General features: G+C 36.8%; 4 protein-coding genes and 1 pseudogene across 5 annotated transcripts; 2 read left to right on the forward strand and 3 right to left on the reverse strand.

Moving 5' to 3' along the window:
• Positions 1–611: 611 nt before the first annotated feature.
• Positions 612–1288, reverse strand: LOC119995019 (zinc finger protein ZAT11-like). The gene has a single exon (XM_038841377.1). The coding sequence runs from the start codon at positions 1148–1150 to the stop codon at positions 728–730; it is 423 nt and encodes a 140-aa protein (XP_038697305.1). The 5' UTR covers positions 1151–1288; the 3' UTR covers positions 612–727.
• Positions 1289–1823: 535 nt separating this feature from the next.
• LOC119985888 (kinesin-like protein KIN-5B) lies at positions 1824–8912 on the reverse strand. Its single transcript, XM_038830346.1, has 23 exons — positions 8512–8912; positions 8091–8220; positions 7844–7999; positions 7389–7726; positions 7166–7304; positions 6730–6827; positions 6473–6629; positions 6326–6395; positions 6165–6241; positions 5697–5750; positions 5538–5618; positions 5323–5434; positions 5148–5234; positions 4536–4711; positions 4296–4457; positions 4097–4204; positions 3844–4002; positions 3679–3762; positions 3395–3600; positions 2929–3030; positions 2727–2836; positions 2486–2637; positions 1824–2301 (listed from the first exon to the last, which is right to left on the reverse strand). Exons 1-23 carry the CDS (start codon positions 8691–8693, stop codon positions 2080–2082), a joined length of 3162 nt encoding a protein of 1053 aa, XP_038686274.1. The 5' UTR covers positions 8694–8912; the 3' UTR covers positions 1824–2079.
• A 387-nt stretch (positions 8913–9299) lies between these two features.
• LOC119995679 lies at positions 9300–13637 on the reverse strand (annotated as a pseudogene).
• Positions 13638–15877: 2240 nt separating this feature from the next.
• Positions 15878–18197, forward strand: LOC119987469 (pentatricopeptide repeat-containing protein At5g42450, mitochondrial). Its single transcript, XM_038832396.1, has one exon. It carries the CDS (start codon positions 16006–16008, stop codon positions 17536–17538), a length of 1533 nt encoding a protein of 510 aa, XP_038688324.1. The 5' UTR covers positions 15878–16005; the 3' UTR covers positions 17539–18197.
• Positions 18198–19547: 1350 nt separating this feature from the next.
• LOC119995721 (protein SLOW GREEN 1, chloroplastic) lies at positions 19548–21732 on the forward strand. Of its 2 annotated transcripts, none has more exons than XM_038842232.1 (2): positions 19548–20750; positions 21577–21732. In XM_038842232.1, the coding sequence occupies exon 1, from the start codon at positions 19674–19676 to the stop codon at positions 20724–20726; it is 1053 nt and encodes a 350-aa protein (XP_038698160.1). In that variant the 5' UTR covers positions 19548–19673; the 3' UTR covers positions 20727–20750; positions 21577–21732. The 2 variants fall into 2 exon arrangements, with proteins under 2 accessions (XP_038698160.1, XP_038698159.1); XM_038842231.1 differs by lacking the exon at positions 21577–21732 and adding an exon at positions 21099–21380.
• The last annotated feature ends 1438 nt before the right edge of the window (positions 21733–23170 follow it).

Raw genomic sequence — 23170 nt, forward strand, 5'->3', positions numbered from 1 at the left:
TATATAGGTAGCTTCCACCATTTTACCAACCAATTAACTAATCGGACCGTTCAACTAAACTGCATTCACTCTCAGAGTCAGAGATGATAATATCAAAATTAATTAGTTTAATATTTTCAGCTTAATTGTTAATTCGTACTATAGCAGTATATATATGTACCTATCATCACTTTTTTTTTTCTTGCATAAAAATCAACCAGGCTTGCCTTGCCTACTTTTTAGCTAACCAATTATGATTTTACCAAAAAAACATTTTAGGATAAATGCTTGTAGGTAAAACATTACCAAACAAACAATTCAATGATCGATGTAACCCTTTTTCCTTTTGAGCTTCGCTTCTAGTCCTAGAGGTTCAATTCAATGGGCGTTGGGTAAAAAGTTGTATAGGCTCAAAATGATGACACAACATGCGGAATGAGTCTTTTTTTTTTTTTTTTAACGAAAAACACTGACGGGCCCAAAATTCTCTTGAGTAATGGTCAAGGCCTCAAGGTTTGAAGGCCTTCTTCTGCCTTCATTAAGAATACACTTATACGTACGGGGCCCAACTTATTTTCCGTGGCCCATATTAGGCCCAAAATACACCGGACTCTCGCATCGCACGCTCTAAATCTAATAATCAGTTAGGTAGGAAACAATTATACATACATACATGGATCTATTATTCAATAAATTAATGAAAAATGTTAATACAAGTAAAGTTCAAAAAAAATATATATAAAAAAAATCATAAAGAACCAGCTTCTAAAAGCTGAAAAAGAAGGCCCAAATCATTCTCCAATGGTGTCAAGTTCAAGTCCAATGAGAAACTAGTAGGAATTGGAATAAAGCTGCTTTGGTGATGATGAGTAAGAGTAGGAGTGGATCTATTATGCTTCCTCATATGGCCACCCAAAGCCTGTCCATTACCAAACTTACGGCCACAAACAGAGCAGCCATGCATCTTATTCATGCTTTCAACTACCACTACTACTTTTTTGTTAGGCGGTTCAAGTCCCATTAATCCTGGTCTCTTCTTGTTGTGACTCGCTCGGTGTCCTCCCAGTGCTTGAAAAGATGAGAATTTGCGATTACAAGTCTTGCATTGGAACATCATTCTCTCTCCACCTTCTCTGCTTCTCCTCTTCATGCCCTCTGTCCAACAAAACATTTCCAATAAATGAGATCGACGAAACCAAGAATTTGATGACGATGCAAGAAGTGTAAGGCAGGCCGGCCTTCCTTCCAATCTTGCTATTTATACTTCTTAATACTACTTATTATAAGAGCCTAAAACTTGGACTCGATCGGATTATTTGACTCGTTTTAGATGACCTAACTACCCAATACATCCAATATGTATATATTCACTAAAACAAGGCTTATTTGGTCTCCCACGTGGTCATTTTTACTTATATCCACACGTTCACATCTATATCTATATATATAATATATATTCTCTACTTCAGTTTGACGCGGCCAAGTTGGTAAACCCTAAAAAAGTGAACCCAGTCTCCCGTGGCGAGCTCTCCCTCTCCGCTACCACCCTTTCTTGTTACTTCCCGACATATGTATTTGTCTTTGTCTTGTGTGTACATATATACAACCGCAAGTCAAGTCAGACAACAAACCACCTTTTGTTTTACACAAAACCCTTGTTCCGTATGGGAGCTTCGAGGTTTCTATGAGTAGGCCAGGCCCCCTCCCCTATTAGTCCAAAACCAATAGCACTAAACGCATGTTCTTGGGCAACATCTCTAAAACAAAGTCTCTCATAATTCCATCATGGTTTTCAACTGAATCTGGTCATAAAAGCTCAAACTATGGCTATGGACCCGCATTTACCAAACATTTAGAAATAGATATACGCTAGTAATCTATATCACAAGAATGGGTACAGGTTGTTCATCTTCAATAAAAAAAACTTGATCATAATACATTTTATCAAAAGCATATGAAGCTTTATCGCCTCTTCACAGATGATCTGCAAGAAAAAGGATACATATATATAGTGGACTGGACCTCTTAACTACTCATCGGTAGATGAGCACGTCAATAAGCCAAGCTACTCTCTGGTTTCAAAAGTTCAGTGGTCCTCATTTAATTAACATCTGCAAAAGGCGTTCTATTTAGAGATGCCATGACTTGCAATTGCAGATACTGGGTCTTGCTTTCACTGCGGCTCCCTTTTGATCCGTTCTCTACATTATTTTCTTGTCTTAGAATTTCAATGGCAGGCGCAGTTCTCATCTCTTCAATCGATGCCAAGCTGGGCACTGTGATAACTCCTTTCTTAGGTGTTGTACCACTATGATGATCAACCTGTTCATATAACACTAAACCATCAGTAGCATAAACAGAACTTTCAAGTGTTGCAACTAATTAATTTCAGAAATCAATATGCCCAAAAACTGATCATGGATTTGATACAGTTGATGTTGCAAGGATGACTATGTTATAGGAAAATCCATAGCTACCATGCAAAGTCAAAGGCAAATTGGCATACCAGATAATCTCTTGTTAGGGACTTCTTTGCCTGGCTTCTGATATCGGATATGCTTTCACCATGCTTCTCTTGCATTGACTTCAGCTGATCCAAACACCCAGCTGTGAGTAAGTCTAATTCTCTCTTACTTTCTTGGTCAAGCGCTAGTGATTCTGCCAAGTTAAAATTTGTTCAACCAGAGATGAGAAAAGAATAAAAGTTAAAGAAGGAAACTTAAATTTAACAACAAATTAAAAATTACCATTAACGGCAACCAGCATATCATCAGCTCTAGCATTAAAATCAACTTCCACCATTGATGAGGCAGATACAAATTCTTCATGTGCACTGTGGTTCCTGCTAATACTTTCCCTGCAGTACCAACCAATGAATCAAGGTCATGGTATAAAAATTTAGAGCAACATAATTTTGATGCCAAGGTGCACGTGCAGAAGAAAGCTCACTTCACCGAGGAATTTATCTCTGAAATATTCCTTTTTGTATGATCTTCTATGAATGACTGGACATCTATCCATTGCTGCCTAGATTTATCTACCCGCTTCGAGCTGCATAGAACGTCAATTTTACATTTATTGGTGATTGGAATTTTTGGCAACTGCTGAGGAATTTCAAATAAATATCAAGAACACATAGCATAAAGATGCTCGTGTGTCAAAAAGATTGTCTAAAGATGCTCATCAGGGAATTATATTGTCACAAGCATCCAATAATGAAAATGAAACTATTTTTAAGGCTCCTAGACACTTTTTTTAGCCTTGCCAGAGTTATTTCTTGCTTTCATAGACGTTACAAAATAATAGAACCGTATATTCCAACCCAGCAATTTTCTTTTTCTTTACGGATTTTATATAATGTACGATCTTCTTCTACCATAGAGATTATACTTTAAAAAAAAAGAACAAACCCTACCACTCGTAAAGGCAATTATTCATCACGGCATTTGATTCAGCTGTGAAGAATGTATTCTCCATGAAACGACTTTCCTCCTTCTCTACATATGTAATCAGTTCCTTCTTAGCACTACAGGAAACCTGCTGAATGTTGGACATCTCTCTTTTTAATATCTCAGTCTCCTGAATACTTAAGTTCTGAACATCCCTTGATGCTTTCGATACCTGATGCATAGTTTCAAAATATTAGTTTTTGCAATACACCAACAAAATTCAGTAGGCTAAGAATAGAAAATCACTCACCATTGTAGTTTTTTTGGATGTCAAGGTTGCCAATATTGCTGCAATATTTTTCAGTGCCTCCTTTTCCTCTCTAGCAGCATCTTCCTGTTCACAGCAGTAAAGTTTATAAGAATTCTATGTCCCTAAATATTGGTCATAAAAGTTACAAAATTCGATTTAAGATACCTTGAACATCTTCTCAAAACTAGCTAATTGCTCGACCTTTTCAATTTGTCTTTCTTCGAACATTGTCGTGACTTTAGAAGCATGATGATGAAGGTCATTTAAAAAGTCCATGGCTGCCTCGGAAATTACTTGTGTTGAAATCAAGCTCTGATGTAAACCCTGCCATTATCCAAATCGATTAAACTATTAAAGTATAAATGATTATGACATTCTATTGGTCAAACTATTGAATCTTGTAATAAAAGTGCTTTACCTTCTCTTGTTGTTGAGCCGATAAAGCCAACAGATGCTTTTGCTCATCTACATAATTTTTCACATCCTCAATAACGTCACTGGCTTCAGATACGGCAGTGACAAGAAACTGTAAATGCATTATCCCAGTTATTTCAAATCTAGGTAACATAGTGAAATCAGTCTCAATAGAATTCAAAATCACTTATATGGTCTCTTACACACTCAGCAGCCATCATTTGAGATGAAATTGTAGAATTTATCTGCTCTAGGTCAGTGGAGGCTTTCCTTTGCATTGTGCTGGAGAGCTCCTTCAAGGCTTCTACTCCTGTAGTATACTTTTCTGTCATTTTCTTGAGCCTTGACTCCAATATTTGTGTAGCCTGGGGCAAGAAATTTTAGCATGTCACTAGTAAAGCAGATAAGCACGTAGTACAAAATAAGAGTAATTCCTTACTTACGTCAGATTTACAGGCAAGAAACAGCCGAGTTTGTTCTTCCATGCTTATTAGTTGTCGCTGTTGCTGAGAAACTGAACCCAGGATGGTCTTATGCAGTTCTTTTAATTTCTGGTCAAGTTCAGAACCAAATGTCAACACCATGCTCCTATTTTCTGCTTCCATTGTGTCTTTCTCATCTGTGAATGATAGAATGCTGTTACACAGGTGAAAATTTTATATAAATTCAATATTCTATCTATTTCTTTCTGATATTAACAGTTATCATGTGCATTAGTATCGCAGCACTTGCCCACGAGTTGGTCTCATCATAAGGAGTGAATTTGCAGAGAGAAGACACAACTCAGTCAACACTACAGTTGTTCACCCACAACCGCCCTTAGCATTTCCCTTAAGGAATTTTTTGATGTGTGCTTGCAGTGCTGTCCCCATTATGAAAAGCAAGAGCACAACCAGAGCCTCCAAAAACTTAATGACCTCTTTTCGCTTCTCCAAGCATACCATTCCTCAAAGTAACATTGTTATATATACCCATATGAAATGGTTCAAGTACAGATGACATATTAACCTTTTAGCCAGAGTTGAAATGCAAAAGAAGGACAAAGTTATTCATACCTAATTTAGCAAAAAGTGAAGTTATATCATCTGATGCATTTTGCAAATCAAAACGCAACTCCTTTGCTCGTTCAATTATACAACTTTCTGTTTATGTAATAAGTGAGAATGTTAATAAGTGAGCCACAAAATAAGGCAATAATAAAAAATTTCAAAGAACATTCATTAGACTTGCCCGATAATAGAAATTTGGAGATGATCAACTCCTTTTCCTTTAGAGTCATCTTAGCCATCCTATGGACCTCTTGAAGATCAAGCAGTGCTTTGTTACTGTTCTCGAGTTGTATCTGAAGTCAAAAGATTAAAAAAAATAATTTAAAAAAACAACAAAGAAACCCTTATCAGGAATATGTCAAGAAGAAATCGAATTGTAGATAAACCCACAATTACCTTACAGTCTTTCAGCTCACTCTCTAACTCTAGCCGCTGCTCTTGCTCAGTGAGATAAAGCTCACGGCACTTATCAATTTCCTGCACATGGGGGAAGTCATTAACTATAATGAAATCACAAAATATAAGAAAGAAGTAACAAATAACAAGAAGTTATACCTTTTCACTGAGACTGAGCTCACCCTCTAATTGATCTATCTTCTCAATCCTAGCCTGCAAGGTGCCAAAATTTACTTGTTGAATATCAAACAAACGCAGATACATGAAGGCAGCAGGAATTTTTATCAACAATTAGAGGTGCCAGAATCCGACATGAATTAACCTAACTGGTTGAGGAATGATTGAACGTTCACATAGAAACTATCAATGATTTGGCAGCCCCTTAAATTTAAATTCAAATATTGCATTTTAATAAGGTAACTTCCACATAACCAAAGATTCGGATATTGAATATTCCCTTTTTAAGCTAACACTGAAGACACAACATCTTTGACCTACAGTAGAAATTATCAATTAAATCCGCATGAAACCATCATTATTCGCATAGTTTCGATCGTTGATAGAAACATGTTTTAGAAGATCTGTTAAAAAGAAAAGTCTAGAGACAACTTTTAAGAAATAATCCACCTTCTTGTCAGCTTCTTCTTTGGCGTATCTTTCCTGTGGAATGTAAACTCCATTCTTATCCCTCGCTGCTCGAACATCTGCTTAATTTTTACACAAATATGAATCCATGTTAGGACATAGAAAGCTTAAGACTGCATGCATTATCAATTTATCAGTCAAACCTTCTTTCATTTTCTCAATTTCCAAGTACAATTCCTTGAGCAATACAGCCTTGGACATTTTCTGGTTTGCCTGCAGAGAAGCACTCTTATTAGCAGAAAGAAACAATATAGAAATTGAAAGAGCCAAATGAAGACATCATGACTAACCTCAGGTTTGTTTTTGATGTTTTTAGCGCGATAGGCATAATCCAAAGTGCTTAATGTTTCTTCCAAAGAATGAGCAGAGGGAGAAATTGTAGCAATAATGCAGGTCTTTGTTTTCCCACCTAGGGAATCTCTTAATAGCCTTGTCAGCTTACTATCTCTGCGTAAGAAAAAATCAGCCAACATAAATAATGCATTTAGTCTTAGAAAAATGAAAACAAGCTCAGTATGCTGACATAGACAAGGATTATAGAATGAACCTGTAAGGTATATGTGTGGAATGTTCCACCAGTGTATTAATTACACGTCCCAGTGTGAGTAAGCTCTTGTTAATCTCCCCTGCTTCTCTTGCTCGACCCTGCAATTAATGAGAGGTTTTGTTTATATCTCATAAAACAATTCCAGGTTAGAAAGAGCAAGGATGATGCAAAGACTAATTGCAACTCATATCTTTCCAGCTTGCATTGGTCTGGCCAAAGTTGCTACAATTTATAGTAACCTAGGAAAAAGAGTCACAAGTTTAGTTGGTAATCATTTAGTTCCCATAGTTTATTAGTTTACATTATCCTAAAAGACAGTGAATCACACCTCTGGTGGCTTCATAAACAAGACAAGTGATTCTTGGAATAGTAACTAGATTTTTTTATTCAAACCTGCTATAAAATGCTTTATATAATGAGTAAGAAGGCATGTTACCTCTCTTGCACCCGAACGAGAAATGTTCTCGGAACCTGCCAAATCAACTAGATTAAGTTTGCCACATTTAATAAGATCCTCATCTTCGACTCTTGCTTCTTTTATGTGAACAGTAATGGAGAAGACTGAATGAGAACGACTGCAACAAAAACAGAAATGGTTTAGCAAAACAAGGTTTCTCTAGATTCAATATCATTGAAACAATAGAGTCACTAGAAAAAACCTGCTGCGTTTGTTCAACAAAGTATCTGCTGTTCGCCTTTTAGCTGCTCCTCGTTCCAAGAGACTGTAGATTTCATTTGCACTGTATACAGCTTCTTCTTCAAGACCTCTCACTACCACACAACCCTTACCATCCTCCATCAACGAAATGGGTTTCTTTGGCCTATCTTCCACCAATCTCGAATTATCTTCAGGAGCTAGGAGATCAGTTATTTCTTCATTATAAAGCTCCAAAAATGTCACTTTCATGCTGTAATCAGCGCTTTGAGCGTCCAGTGTATCAAAAATCTGGCGAACAGCTCGTGGAATAACACCAGCTTCAGCAGGCAAATCCCCACCCTATGTCTCATCACATGTGAGATATGGTTCCCAAATCCAGACAAAACACCTACTGCTGTAGTGCTTGTATGGAAAGCGAAGACAAATAAGAGAAATAAGAGAGTAATATTTTGTTACCTTGTTTCTCATCCCACCCTCCATTGTATATGTTTTGCCGGTACCTGTCTGCCCATACGCAAAGACGGTGCAGTTGAAACCCTCAAGAACTTCATTAACAATTGGGGCAATTGCTTGGTCGTATATAGATCTTTGTTGTGATTTGGGCCCAAAAATCTAACAAAAAATATATTTCCAATCAACTAAAATTGCATATTAAACGCCAGTGAAAAAAAAGCTAGTTAATATTTGTAGATACCCACATTACCTTATCAAAAGTGAAAACTCTATCCACTTGCTTGTTAGCTATGCTCTGCAAAACAGTGACTTCCCTTTTGTGCTCATTACATGATATCACTCTTGGGACGTTCATTCTTTGCTCATCATCACTTAATGGTCTGGTTCAAGTTTGAGGGAATCAAAATAAAGTGGATACTTAAATTACGGTGTGTTAGAAATTAAGTGGATATTTAATGGCCTGGTTCCCGTTTCAAGCAAATTAATCAATTAAGATGCCTGAGGCCTGACGTCCTTAGCATCTCAGATCAAGATGAAGACTGGCGCAATCCTCAATATATATAATATATATATATATGTAAATTTTAAATCCTATAACTTTTAATCAATTTTTACAGAATAAAAAATGGTATGAGACTGGTAACTGGACGGATCATAAATTAGGAAGTGACCTGCATCGTAGAAGAACTTGCACGTTAACCTCTTTATCTTTGTCTAGACGGTTGGAGTTCCAGTCGGCTCCTCCTCTTGAATCCAGACGGCGTCTTTCAGGACGAGGTGTGAGGAAGGGAGATGGAGATGGAGTCATCCCCGACGAAACCTTCCTAGACGGATCTGGAGTGAGCGACATCATATTTCCTTCTTCTTCAAACCAAAACGTGGATCCCTAATCTTCCAATTAAAATTGGCAAATAGAAGTCAAGGAATCTAGATGCTTGCCGGAAGTTTTACTGTAAGAAGTGGATGGCTTCGATCGAAACCCTAGTTGTCGTACTGTAGGGAAGATAATTTTTTTGAAAGTAGGGATTTTGATGGAGGAGGTGGATATTTGGAATGTGAGAGACTCTCTCCAACGGCTACTTTTGGGTGAATATTATATAATGAATGATAATAGAGCCGTTGTGGACACGCGGCCAGTGACGCTTTTGAAAATGCGGGCCCAACCAGTTGAACTTTCCTAGGAGTCATCTTTCAGTTTTCTTTTCCCACGTTTGGCTTCTTTCTATTGATGCGTCTATTTTAGACAATAAATTCCCACCATCCCTTCCTAGAATTAAGAATTAAGAATATAGTTATGAATAACCCCACCATTTTTTTTTTTTGGAGAGAAGCCAACTAATTTTCCTTTTTTTTTTTCTCACAGCATTGCCAATTTGGCATTGAGGTAAATTTTCTTAATTCTCGATTAGTTAAACTTAAACCTTACCAGCTCGTAGTGTAACTCTATATATTAAAAAAATATTGCTTGTTTTTTTGAACTAGTAAGCCCAAAAAAATAAGGGAATATAACTCATGTCTGAAGCAAACATCATTTCGTAGTTTGTAAATTCCGTTGTTTTGAAACGTTGAGGCCCAACTTTCAATCTTTCAATCTTTCATGGGGGTGAGTCTGAGGAGTCACAGTTGATTCTCATCACAACGGGTAGAGAGGAAAAGGGGATTTCAAAAACTCATCCATGAGTCAACTACTACTCGTAACATGCCTTATTTCGACATAATTAGGTGGTTCTATAAGAATTTTAGATCAATTCATAAACTACCCCCCACTTTAACTGAACTTAGGTAAATCATAGGGCTACTGATCCATAAAATACCACTTCAGCTGGGCCTGTCATGTACACATGGTTGTCTTCCTCCCTCCACTCAATCTCCAGTGGCCCTCCTCCTGGGAGATCAACTCTGCAATTCTGCAAGACAAGTAGTTGTCTCTACATTTTCAATGCTATTTTAGTAACAAATTCTAAACATCAGTCACATTATAAACTTACTCTGTTAGCATGACCTTCAAGGACTGCAGCAACAACTGTTGCACAAGCTCCAGTTCCACAGGCCAAAGTTGCTCCTACATTTTAGAATAATCAATTACTAAAATCTTTGTAATCAAACAAAGAAATTAGTAGATTGCCATATCACATACAACCAACATATTATTGACTTGGAATAACGCACATCTCCAAAATCATGTAACCCATCCAAGTAAAGATATTCCACAAGGTTAAAAAAAAAACAAACTACTTTTATTGTAGAAATCGCCGACCTGCCCCTCGCTCCCAAACACGCATCTTCAGGTCCGAACGAGAGTAAACTTGCACAAACTCTGAAAATTGAAAGCCAGCGGTCAATTTAACATGATTATAGTAGCTACAACAATATTCACTTAAGACAGCATGTGAACAACCAAACTACCTTGCTTTGCAGGTTACTTGATCTTGATGTATGGTAAGGCATAAATAAAAGAAACCAACTTCCATTGTCTACTCTAGAAATATAAGCTTATAACAAAGTCAGTTTTGGTCCTGATTCCAATCACAATAACACCTTTATGCAAAGATATATCTAACCTGTGTTTGTTCGAGCAGGGAACATATCATGATGCTCAAACTTGGGACCAATTTGACCAAAATTTAGTTCATCAACCTGCAAATTCTGCTTTGTTGCAAGCATATAGCAATTGAAGGAATATCAGTAACACAAATTACGAACCAAAAGATGTTAATAACAATCAATCTCTCTTTATCCAATATATGTGCGGCATGCTTGTGTGCGTAACTTATAAGAACACCATGGCCCAGGAAGATGAAGATGAAGCCTGACACTGTGGACCACTGACAAAAGAAATAATACAGAATCTTACCAATTCTATTGGACTGCAAAATAAAGTAAAATTAGGTTGAAGTAGCTAGATTCACCACCATCCTTCGTTTAAGTTATGTAGCCATCCATAGTCCTCTCCAATTCATTCTAATCTTGAAACACTCACAAGTTACAGCGCATTAACCCATGCCTTCAAGTTTAGTAGACTTTAGCACTTAATGATAAAATCATAATTCGGGAGCTTCAAAATCTCTCTGTTCACCCACTGTGCTTTACAAAATATATCAGAAGGAAGTCATCTTTGCAAATTCTAATTCAAGGTCAATGACATAGTTTTCAATCCGCTATCAAAAGCGCACCTGTCCTTCTTTGGTCCTGAACGTCACACAGTGAGGGTTTCCCATGCTAACACAAGTCACATTCCAGGTAACCCCATCTACAACCAGTTCAGATTCAACAACAGCTTGATCTTTATTTGGAGATAATCTCGTGGGCACATCCAATGACTTAAGTATGGGTTCCCCCATATCAACCTTAGCCCTACCATCCTCTTGAACTTCGGGAACAATTAGACCGGCTCCAGTTTGAAAAGTAAACCTTTGCTTCCCCTGAAAATTTTCGAGCTCAGAAATGAATTTGGCCAGGCATCGAACACCATTACCACACATCTCTGGCTCAGTGCCATCGGAGTTGAAGATCCTAATTGGTCCCGGCAGTTCCTGGCATGGAAAATATCACTCCATCAGCACCAATCCCAAAGTTGCGATCGCATAACTTCACAGCTTTCTCTGGAGCGATCTTAGGTTCTGTGGAGTCCCTGTTATCAACCTAACACAGAAATCAAGAATGAGCAACTAATGCAAGTGAAAGCATACTAATTGCTCTCACAAACAGTGTACTTTATGAACATGACATTTCAACAAAGTCGTAAAGTTTGTACTTTCAACAAAGGAAAATTAACCAAACAGCTGTAATCTGCTCGTTGAGTACTGTGAACTACGAACATTTAGAATCAAACATCTCATATAAGGTAAACAGCCTCGTTGAGTTTAACTAACTGAAGGTTCAAACGTGTTCAATTTCACATACTTTTCCCACATGAAAGTTGACTTCTTTGTTTCATCCTAAATACTGCATCAATACAATCATGTCACTGCCTCAAATTTCATTGATTGAAGGCTTAAACTTTCTCATTATGCTGTACGATAAAGGGGGGAGCATTCGAGGCTAGGAAAAGAAAATTACCAAAATGAAGTCGTTGCCGAGGCCGTGATACTTAACAAAGTGAAGGAATCCACTCTCTCTCTTGTCAAGAAACGAAGCCGGTGGCAATATACCGGGAGCTTCAATGCTCATTGAAGATGCACACACTTGCAAGTTGGTGCTCCTAAAAGAAAAGTTCGATCTGATAGAACTAAAACAAAGCGTCGAATAAGATGAAGAAGAAGGCAGAGATCGGAGGGTATTGGGAGAGGTAAGAGAGCGGTGAGCTTGGGATGGTGTGACAGATAGGGAGATGACGGTGGCTATGGCCACGGCTCCAACTGCCTTCAGACGTCCTTTCGAAGGAGAGACCAAGCTAAGCACGACAAAGCGGGCGGCTTGTCAGTCAACCATGGCTAGGGAAGTTCCATCGCCTGAACGGTCAAAATCTAAAGTTGAAAAATCTATGACCAGCGAAAGTTTTTTTTCCCAATTTTTTTTTTTTGGAGAATTAAAAAGAGTTAATAAGAATTAAGGAGAGTTAAGAGATTGAATTACAAATAAATATCTTCGTTAAAGTTGTAATGAATTAGAAAATTGTATGAATAGCCCCTTCTCAAAAAAAAATTTGTTTGAAATTTTGAATAGTCTTGTGAAGATAAAATCTCTCAACTTCTTAAACTCTCTTATTTTTTTTTTCTCTAAAACTTTGTTCACCAGCAGTTGAATTGGAGGAGGTGGAGATCCTCCCCTTTGTTTTATTTCTTTCCCGTGGGACAGACTTAGGCCCCCTTTGGAACAATTTTTTTACAAGTATTTATACTATTTGATAGTATAAATGCTTGCAGCCATCCAAACAACAATTTTCGGACACATAATCCAAGACCATTTTTTCAGCATTTTATACTACTTTGGAAATGCTACAAAATGGAAGCATTTCACTAGCATTTGAGTAAACAAAGTCTATTTTGTCCCCATAATTTTACTTTATTCTGATTATACCCTCACCAAATAAATTATTAATTTATTAATAAACTAACAAATTATTAATTTATTAATAAACTAATAAATTAATTTTTATATTTAGATACAACTATATTAATTTATAAATAAATTAAATTGATAATTGATAATTGATAATTGATTAGATTAATTAAATTAATTAAGTTGTATGTTTAGATACAGGTATACAACTAATATGCATAATACCCTTACACGTAATTTCTCACAATATGCTACACAACACAAATATTAACAATAAAAGTTTAACCAAACACATACTCAGCATATAGGCAGCATATCTGATACTAAAATTGTTTCGTATCCATTTCTACTGATATATCTGCTACTTTACAAATGCTTTACCAAACTGACCCTTAGTATGCTTGTCAAATAATTTGAGTTCTCTATGTGTTCTATCTTACTACATGTGGGCTTGTCGACTTCAATGCGACACTGAATAAGAAGATGACAATGGTCGATCTCTTTCAATCTACATCCGGATCTGCTTCTGTTTTGAGATTTGCTTTGATACTGTCTCAAATTGTCATATCTGTATTGGTAGTGGATTCAAAATGATAGATTTGGTTATACTGATGCAAGCTTGTTGTTTCAATCCTACCTCAATGTGGAGACAATAGTCCCCTGTTTATTTTGTATTTTTTTTTCTCTATAGTCAGGTATCCTATCCGGTGTTGTACCTCCGGTGTTCGTTAGTACCGATAGTTTTAGTTTGTTTCTTTTTTGTTGGGTCTTCATTTGATGGGTTTCGTCTACCCATTACTCATTTGGTGGAGAAAATTACCACATGATGTGGTACGCTATATTAGTTTTTCACTAGTATAATTAGTCTTTTGAGTTTTGACCTTTCAAAACAAAAATAAAATAAAATTTGTATGGAAAATTATATAAGAAAATCATATACATAGTATGATTACTGAATAAGAGAATAATTTTTATTTATTCAAGTTATACACAAACACACAAATAACATGTATTAATTATTGATTTAATTAGAACAAATTAAATCATGCGTAATCATTACATAATGATTCCAATTTAACGATTTCTTTCATATTTCAATTTATCAATTGATTTGTGTCATTAAAGTATCATGCATAACCATTAGAGAATAATTCCAATTTAATAATTTATTTCCTATTTCAATTTATCAATTGATTTGTGTCATTAAAGTTGATTTTGTTTTCCTTTCACACTTAATTGCTAAACGACTACCATATAATTTAATCCATTAATTGAGTCATTATTCCATACACAACCTCACTCATTTCATTAATGTTGATTTTATTTTCCTTTCACAGTTAATTGCTAAACAGTTACCATATAATTAAATCCATTAATTGGGCCGTTATTCTATATACATTCTCACTCATGTCTTCCATGTTTTCATAAAATACGTTTATCAAAACATAAAATATGATTTATTTGATGTCTTCCATGTTTTCAGCTATTTGATTCATGTCTTCCATGTTTGATAGACCAACCCCATTTGTAACTGTTAATTCTCAAAAGTAGTGCAGCTAGGAAGAAATGCAAGAGAAGGTCTCTCATTAAATTCGCAAAGGTTGGTTATTTCTATTTGCTCCAATTTATGATGTTTAATACAAAATATTTAGTAATTGTGATGATTGTTTAACCTATATAAATTAGCAAATCTTTGTGTTCTTTTCAACTTTCAAAACACTTGAACTTATTCTTTCTCATACAACATATCATTACGGCTGATACACTGCAAAAAAATTGATGGTTCAAGGATGAATTGGGAGGTGATTACCCGCATCAGCCGGCTATGGGATTCTAAGAATGTTCGAAATAACAATGACCTTCTGAGTGTGGATATGCTTCTTTTGAATACAGATGTGATGTTAGACTATTCTATTTTTTAACTATTTGGTTCGCATGTTTCTTATTGTTTATATGGTTTAAATCAATTAATTTTGTAGTAGGTATATTTTCAATTAATATTACGTGATTAACATTGATATAATTAGTATTTTTTTTCATATCACATAACCCAACACATTTGCTCCACTTGTGTCAACAAGAAGTTCCATTAGGTATTGTTTTACTTTATGGAATTAGTTTCTCATAAATTGTTTATTAAATGATTGCTCCTGGTTTTCCTTACTGTGATGAATCTGAATTGAGCTTTTTATGTTGTTAATGATATCTATCTTTTCACTTCGTGTATCTTGCTCCCCGATGACTTGAAGGGTAGCTTGCATCTCACATATTAGACTATTCTATTTTTTCGTTAAATTCATACCACATCTTTTGAAGCTAATGTATTGTTATTGTTTATTTTATTAAACCTAAAACACTTAATTGGATGTATTGTCTAACATATTGTTGTTTGTGTCTTTTTTTGATGCATTAATTTACAACTTCGGCTATGCAGGGAATACAAATCCATGGAAAAATTCATAAGCGTCAGGTTGAAATGTTTCGCAATAAAATCAAAGAGGGACATATCTATGTGATTAAAAATTTCAAGGTCATTGGTAGTAATAATGCATACAAGCTTGTACCGGGAGACGTATCAATCAATTTTTTACCCATTTCTTCCTTCAAAGAGCTATCGGGGTATGATGGTGCTCCCATTGAGCACTACAAGTTTCATTTTCAAAATCAAGATGAGATAATCAAACGGTTAAACAACCACACATATTTGACAGGCTTTCAATTTCTTTACACATTTATGCTGCAAATATAATTAAAAAGAAAAATTACATGCCGCTTCCATCCATAAACCTAAATTTGTTCAAATTTATAGACGGAGATTGAAAACCAACACTACATTTATGCTGCAATATAAATAAAAAGTAAAATTACATGTCGCGTGAAGCGCGGGCATACCCCTAGTTATAAATTAACATGGAAAATTTATTAGGTGAAGTGCACTAAAAAGTGATTCTCTATTATGTTATTTTTACAAATAATATATAGAGACAATTACTCTAGTGGGGATGCTTTTAGTCACAAAATTTCGAAAACGGGGAAAAACTGAAATTTCGAAAATTTGAAAGAAAAAAGCAGAATTTAGAAAATTTGTCGAGTATCAAGAATAAATAAATATTAGCCTTTGCCTCCAAAAGCTGGAAGGTTGGGACGATGGATCAATATTTACTATGAAGTTGATCGTATGCAGATTTCGCCATTCTCTGCTCATACACAGAGAAGCCTGCACTTTAGCGTGTAACAATCTAGCAGAAACCCCGAAAGCTACTCATGGACGCCACTACGAAGAAGCAACTGCAAAGTCACATGCTCGTCAAATGTTCGACAGTATGCCTGAACTGAATGTGCTGTCCGCAACTACACTAATTAGCCGCTCCGCTCGCCTGCAGAATTACGATGATGCCATTTATCTGTTTTCGAGAATGTTCGAGTTAAATATTAGACCCAATGAGTTTACATTTGGCACTGTCATTCACTCTTCGACTGTGCTGGGAGATCTTTATTTGGGGAGGCAGTTCCATGCTTGCGCAATGAAGATGGGCCTGCACCCTGTTGTCTTTGTGGGCAGTGCGGTTTCTGATATGTATGTCAAGTTGGGTTCTCTTATGGAAGCTCGAAGATCCTTTCAGGACATTCACAACCCAAATGTCGTGTCGTACACAACTTTAATGTCTGGTTACTTGAAGAAAGAGAGGTTTGGCGACGCGCTTCAGATTTTCCAAGAGATGCCAGAGAGAAATGTTGTTTCTTGGAATGCAATAATCGGGGGTTATAGCCAAATGGGTCAAAATGAAGATGCTGTCAATCTTTTTATTGAGATGCTGAGACAAGGTATGACGCCTAACGAATCTACATTTTCTTGTATTTTTAGTGCAGCTGCCAATATAGCGGCACTTGGAATAGGAAGGAGTTTTCATGGATGTGCTATTAAGATCCTGGGTAAGCTTGATGTGTTTAGTGCCAATTCTCTTATTAGCTTCTATGCAAAATGTGGAAGCATGGAAGATAGTCTTTTGGTCTTCAATAAGCTTCCTGATAAAAATATTGTTTCTTGGAATTCTGTAATTTGTGGGTGTGCTCAAAATGGAAGAGGAGATGAGGCGGTGGATTTATTCGAGAAAATGTTAGTTGCAGGTATTAGACCTAACAGTGTTACCCTTCTTGGCCTATTATGGGCTTGTAATCATGTTGGTCTAGTCGACAAGGGCTATTCGTATTTCAATCAAGCAAGACTCAAGAACCCCAGCTTGTTAAAACCTGAACATTACGCTTGTATGGTTGATTTACTGTCTCGATCCGCGCGTTTCAGAGAAGCTGAGAAGTTTCTTCATGACCTGCCATTTGATCCAGGAATTGGGTTTTGGAAGGCATTGCTTGGAGGGTGTCAGATCCACTCAAATATGGTTTTGGGGGAGCTAGCAGTCAGGAAGATCCTGTCTTTGGATCCTGAAGATGTGTCATCATATGTAATGCTGTCGAATGCACATTCTGCAGCAGGTAGATGGCAGAATGTGTCAATGATAAGGAAGGAGATGAAAGATAAGCAAATGAAGAGGGTTCCGGGGTGCAGTTGGATTGAGATCAGAAGCATAATTCATATATTTGTCACTGCTGACCAGAGTCATCGACAGAAGGACCAGATTTATATGGTTTTGGACCTTTTCTCTGAGCATGTAAGAAATGGAGAAAATGTCAATTTCTGAGTCTTGCACGTAGATCTATCATGTTTGATGGTAGTAGTCCTTCATTTCTTGGCCTATTGTGGGCTTGCAGTAGAATCCAAAGTTGTAAAAGGGCTAAGCTTTGTTGTGTATTCACAGTTCGTTTACTCTCTAAATCCATGCTTTCCACAGAGGCCACTAAGTCTCTTCATGATCTGCCTATTGATCAAGGAATTGGGGTTTTGGAAGGCATTGCTGGGAGGCTGTCGGATCCATTCAAATGTGGAATTGGGGGATTTTGCAGCCAGATATCTCGTGGTATGTAATGCTTCTTAATGCACATTCTGCTGCTGGTAAACGAGGATCTTTTGATGATAATGAAAGAGATAAACTAGAAGAGGGTTCCATGTTGTAGTTGGTTGAGATTAGAGGCAGAGTTCATAGTATGTCAAATGTCAATGCCTACAAGAGTCAATAACGGAGGAACCATATCTATATGACTGTATGGTCTTTGATTATTCTTATTGATCATGCGATGCAAGAGGTGGAGCTCTCCTTGAGCGTTAGCCGTTATTTCAGTACTATAGTAGATATTAAACGTTATTTTACAATTGGGGCTAACGACCGACCGGTGCACTATTTTGGTATGGTTTTTTCTTTTTTTAATTTTGAAAAAATAATAGATGGATTTATTTTAAACATTGTGATTTGTGAATGTAATTATATATATTTTTATTGAAAAATATTTTGATTCATCAAAAAATTAATAACAAATATGAATTCTAATTTGTAAGTGACGTTTTTTTAAAAAAAAAAAAAAAAAAGAGTGCCCTGAACCCTATTCGGAATCATTATAAAACAAAAAATAAATAAATGAGAATGCTCTCATATATTTTGACCGCAAAAGGACAATTGTGAAACAATGATGAGAAATTTTATCTACACACCACTAATCTACTATATTTACATCACTTTTTAAATTTTTGTAGTTTGCATAAACATCTTTATATATAATGACAATGACATATTAACCTTTAAACTAAAAATTTAAAATAAATAATTTTTGCATATTTAATTAGAGATTACTAAGTTTACACCATAATTTTCCAAAGGAAAAAAAAAACAACAACAACACGATGTCATTTTTTTGGAAGAAAAACAACACAGGTTGTTGTTTTTCTGTAATAAAAACCACACGGTACTGTTGTTTTTCTTCCAAAAAAAAAACACGGCCTGTCGTTTTTCTGAAAGAATAACAACACAACCCTATCGATTTCTGGAGAGATTAAAAATCGACAAAAGCTGTGGTTTTTTGTGAAGAAAAACGACAGATGATGTCATATTTTTAACAGATAAATAACACGATGTCACAGTTTTATAACCCTAGAAACGGATCTGGTGTGTCGATTTTTATTTCAGCCATATTCTAACCAGAAATCGCCCAACGTTTAACAACTACACACACTCACTCGTGCTATATACAGAAATCGACAAACCCACATGTTCAATTTGAGAGATTTCATTAGATATAGAAATATTTAAGAGATAATTCACAAAACCTTACCTCTCCTCTAAAGCTTTTTGACGTTTGTAATGATAAATTTTTGGTCGTCTACTTGCATGGTTTCGGACGTCGATTCAAGTGTGGGAAATCGATGGCAGCTGGAGTCCCAACATGAAGAAATCGGTAAGAGACTTGAAGTTTGAATGTGTGTAAACTTAACACTAATATTTTTAATATTGTATAAAACAAGGTTAATTTGGTATTTTCACTAAAAATTTGTATGTAGACTTATAAATTTATGGTGTAGACTTATAAATTTGTATGTAGACTTATCATGTGCAAAGAATGGTGTAGAGATAGTGGATTAGTGGTGTGTAAATAAAATTTTTCTTGATTCTTCCCCATGTTGGCCCAGACATATTTGCACACATAGCCCGTTCAATTTGATTTATGGGCTTTCTCCAACATCAGAGGCCAGCTGGCCCAATTGATAACATCTTTGTTACTTACTTTAAACGAAACGAAACGATCCGTATGGTATTGGTATGGACTATGGAATATGGATGGTTCATGGTTCCGCATATCCTTGCCTTGTCGAGGGTTTTGAACATTTCTCTTCCTTCCATTGTCATCTCCAGGGTTTTACAACTCTCCTTTTCCTTCCAATACTGTCATGGATTCTCTAGCTAGACTCCACTGCCGTCACCAACCTCTTCACCTCTCACTCAATAACCGCCCTACATCGTTTCCTAAATCCATTTCTTCACTCTCCTTCCGAACTCCACCATCTTCTTCTTCTTCTTCAATGTCATCCTCACCGATCAAGCTTTCTCTACGAGGCTCGTCCTCATCAACACCGTCCTCTTCCAATCCACTCTATCAAACCCCCAAATTTTCTAAACCCTCCATCCTCAAGACAGCTGGACTCGCTGTCGCCGCAGCAGCTGCGTTATTCTTCATGCGCCTCCAACACAAGCCCGCAATCGCTGCCCCGGTTGCTACACCCACGGTGGAGACCTCCAATGTGTCCACCCAGGATAACGTTCCCTACGAGGAGCAAGAGCGAGCCCTCCAAGAGCAGTTGAATCGCCAGCCCGACGACATCGAAGCTCTACGCTCCCTTATGGAAGTTAAAATAAAGTCTCGGAAGCTTTCTGAAGCAATTCAGATTGTGGACCGCTTGATCGAGCTCGAGCCTTATGACGAGGAGTGGCCGCTGCTGAAAGCTCACATATTTAGCTACAGTGGAGATCACGAAGAGGCCAGAAAAGGGTTTGAGGAGATATTAGCCAAAGACCCATTTCGTGTGGAGGCTTATCACGGCCTGGTGATAGCTTGTTCGGAAACTGGTGGTTCACTGGACCAAGTATTGAAGAGAATCGAGGTAGCAATGGACAAGTGCAAGAAGGAGAAGACGAATTCGGAATTGACGGATTTCAAGCTCTTGCTTGCTCAAATTAAGGTTATTGAGGGGAACTATTCGGATGCCTTAAAGTTGTATGAGCAGCTGGTAAAGGATGAACCAAGGGATTTCAGGCCCTATCTGTGTCAGGGTATCATATACACTCTGTTAAGAAAGAAAGATGAAGCAGAGAAACAGTTTGAGAAGTTCCGAAGGCTTGTGCCCCAGAATCATCCTTACAGGGAATATTTCTTCGACAACATGTTTGCCACAAAGTTTTTCTCCGAAAAGGTAGAGAGGGAGGAGGCAGGTTTGAAGAGCTAAGAAAGAATGGCTTGGCAATTCAAGGTGAAGTCTGTTGTTTTAGAATAGTGAATTTTGCTCATTGGTTTTTTTTAATGCTTTGGACTGTAGATTACTTCAAATTTTAGGTGACTAGAACAATATTTAAGGTAATTAAAGAGAGGTATGGTGGAGATTCAATCTTTAATGGAACCGTGTTTCAGTGTCTTAATTTTAATGGGGAAGATTGTGGACCTAGCTGTACTGGTCACTTTGGTATAGAAATCATTAGTTTACTTCTTTTATTTTCTTCTAGGTACATCACATTATACAGAAATGTGCATGGAAATTGAATTTCCTTGCTATAGCTTTCTGATATTGTGTATTTGTGTGTCATGAACTGGGTGATTGTAGGACATGAAAGTCTTAGCGGGAAGCGCTGGCAGAAGTTTTCGTCTTGTATTTTGCGCCCTATTTGTGTTGTGCCTTTGTTGAGGCGAGTTATGTTTTGATACAGATGAGTCTCAAGCTGTTACTTCTTGAATGACTGTTAACCATGAATTGAGCATTTTGAACACTAGTTGAACTGCTAAAGCAGCAAGATAAGGAGTCTCCCCATCTTGTTAGCTCCATGTTTTGCTCTTCTTCCTTGGTTATCCTACTTCTGCTTATGGCATTATCTTATTGAATCTGCTAGTCTAATACATCGGCTACCAATTCCTTCCTTGCTTTTTGGTTATTATTTCTACAATTTCTTGTTTTCCTATGTATGCCACAATACTGATGGTAGCATTTCTGTCGACAAGGAAATTCTTCACAACCTGGGGTCTCTCACTTGGTGGTTGTTTATGTTGTGTTGAAAACTGTTGTGATTTGTTCTCGTATGGTACAGATCCTTAGCAGAACCGACAGTGGTGGAGAGTGTGCCTCATGGCATGTGTTATATATAGAATCTGGAGATTCAGTCAATATGTAAGACATGCTGTTAATAGGAAATGCATTTCTTGGATATAAGGATGCTAGAGTGAGGGATTATGGGGGAAAAATCATAGGTTTTAAGGTATGGAACAAATTATTCAAGGTATTGAATAATAACTAAGCTATTTTTCCCATGTTGAGTTGTTAAGTTGGTTTTCTGGTTAAGGCGAATACTGCCAGATCTTACTTTGTGTAGAATGGATGACATGTTCCGTGGATGAACTGTTGTCTTTGTTCATGGATTGATGGTGTCAAATTGAGCATTTTTTTTTGATTGCTCAGAGGTAGAAATTGGATAAGGGGAAACTTCTGGAGGGGTTGTTAAGTCTAAGGTCTGTTGGTTGTGATGCATGATTGGTTGTAATATAGAGGAGAGGAGAGGAGAGGAGAGGAGAGGAGAGGAGAGGAGAGGACGCTCCATTCATGGAAATAGTATGGTATTGAGAAGTCATCCATCTGTATGTGGTGTAGTTTTGGGTTTAGATGCATGTGATCTAAGTTGCTTTTTTTTCCATACTATAGAAAACATGTTTAATTATATGCATAATTATATGCATCTGATCTGGTGCTGGTGAATTAATTATGCCATGAAACATGCACATTTGATGCGATTCAATGCAATGCCAAGCTTTGGTGTTTAGTCATGATGGGAGTTGTGAGACCCTTGACCAGTTGACCTTGACAATCTCTCTTTATCAGTATCGGGCTATGAGCTCAGCTGGGCCTGGCCTGGCCTGGCCTGGCCTTTAGTTTAAGGGAGAAATTCACGGACCTATAATTTTATTGGGCCCACCAAACAAAGAAGCTTATAAATTAAGGAAAGTAGAAAGAAACACAAACACAGCAATCTTCAAACCAAACCCTATTTTTCTTTTTTTATTATTATCTTCTAATCACTTTTATTAATATTTGTTTGGCTTGTGTCATTTTTATTCACCTCCCCCTATTTTGGCCACACACACGCTAAGCCATGCCTGATGAGCATGAAGGCCACCACAGCGGATGGAAAACTATCCAAATCTCAAATCCCTTGGTGAGAATATAACCCTGGACCTCAAGGTCTTGGGCAGACAACCTGACCAACCAGGCTATCTCTTATTCTCCACCTCTCCCTATTTGGATTTGGATTTGGATTATTCTCAATATTTTAATCAATCAAAACTAAGTAACTAACCCTCCCAACACGCCACATGTAATGTAGACCTAATAACTTAACATAAACATATTTAAGTCATTTATAAATTAAGGAAAGTAGACACCCGTAACTCTTATCTGGATAATGAATTTTCCACTACTTTATTCAGTCCAATCAAATTATCTCTCAATTCTTTTATTTAATTAATTAAAGCAGATTAGTTTCTGCCTAAAATAAAAATCTTAATAGATAGGAGTATTTATTTGTCATCTTCCACATTTTTTGGATACAAATAAATTATTCTTTTTACTCTTACCCAAAATAATGCAGCCCCCTGCATTATTCAGGGAACCACCAAAACCGACCAAACAGG

The sequence above is a fragment of the Tripterygium wilfordii genome, chromosome 3 (assembly GCF_013401445.1).
Source record: "Tripterygium wilfordii isolate XIE 37 chromosome 3, ASM1340144v1, whole genome shotgun sequence".
Taxonomy (NCBI): Eukaryota; Viridiplantae; Streptophyta; class Magnoliopsida; order Celastrales; family Celastraceae; genus Tripterygium; species Tripterygium wilfordii.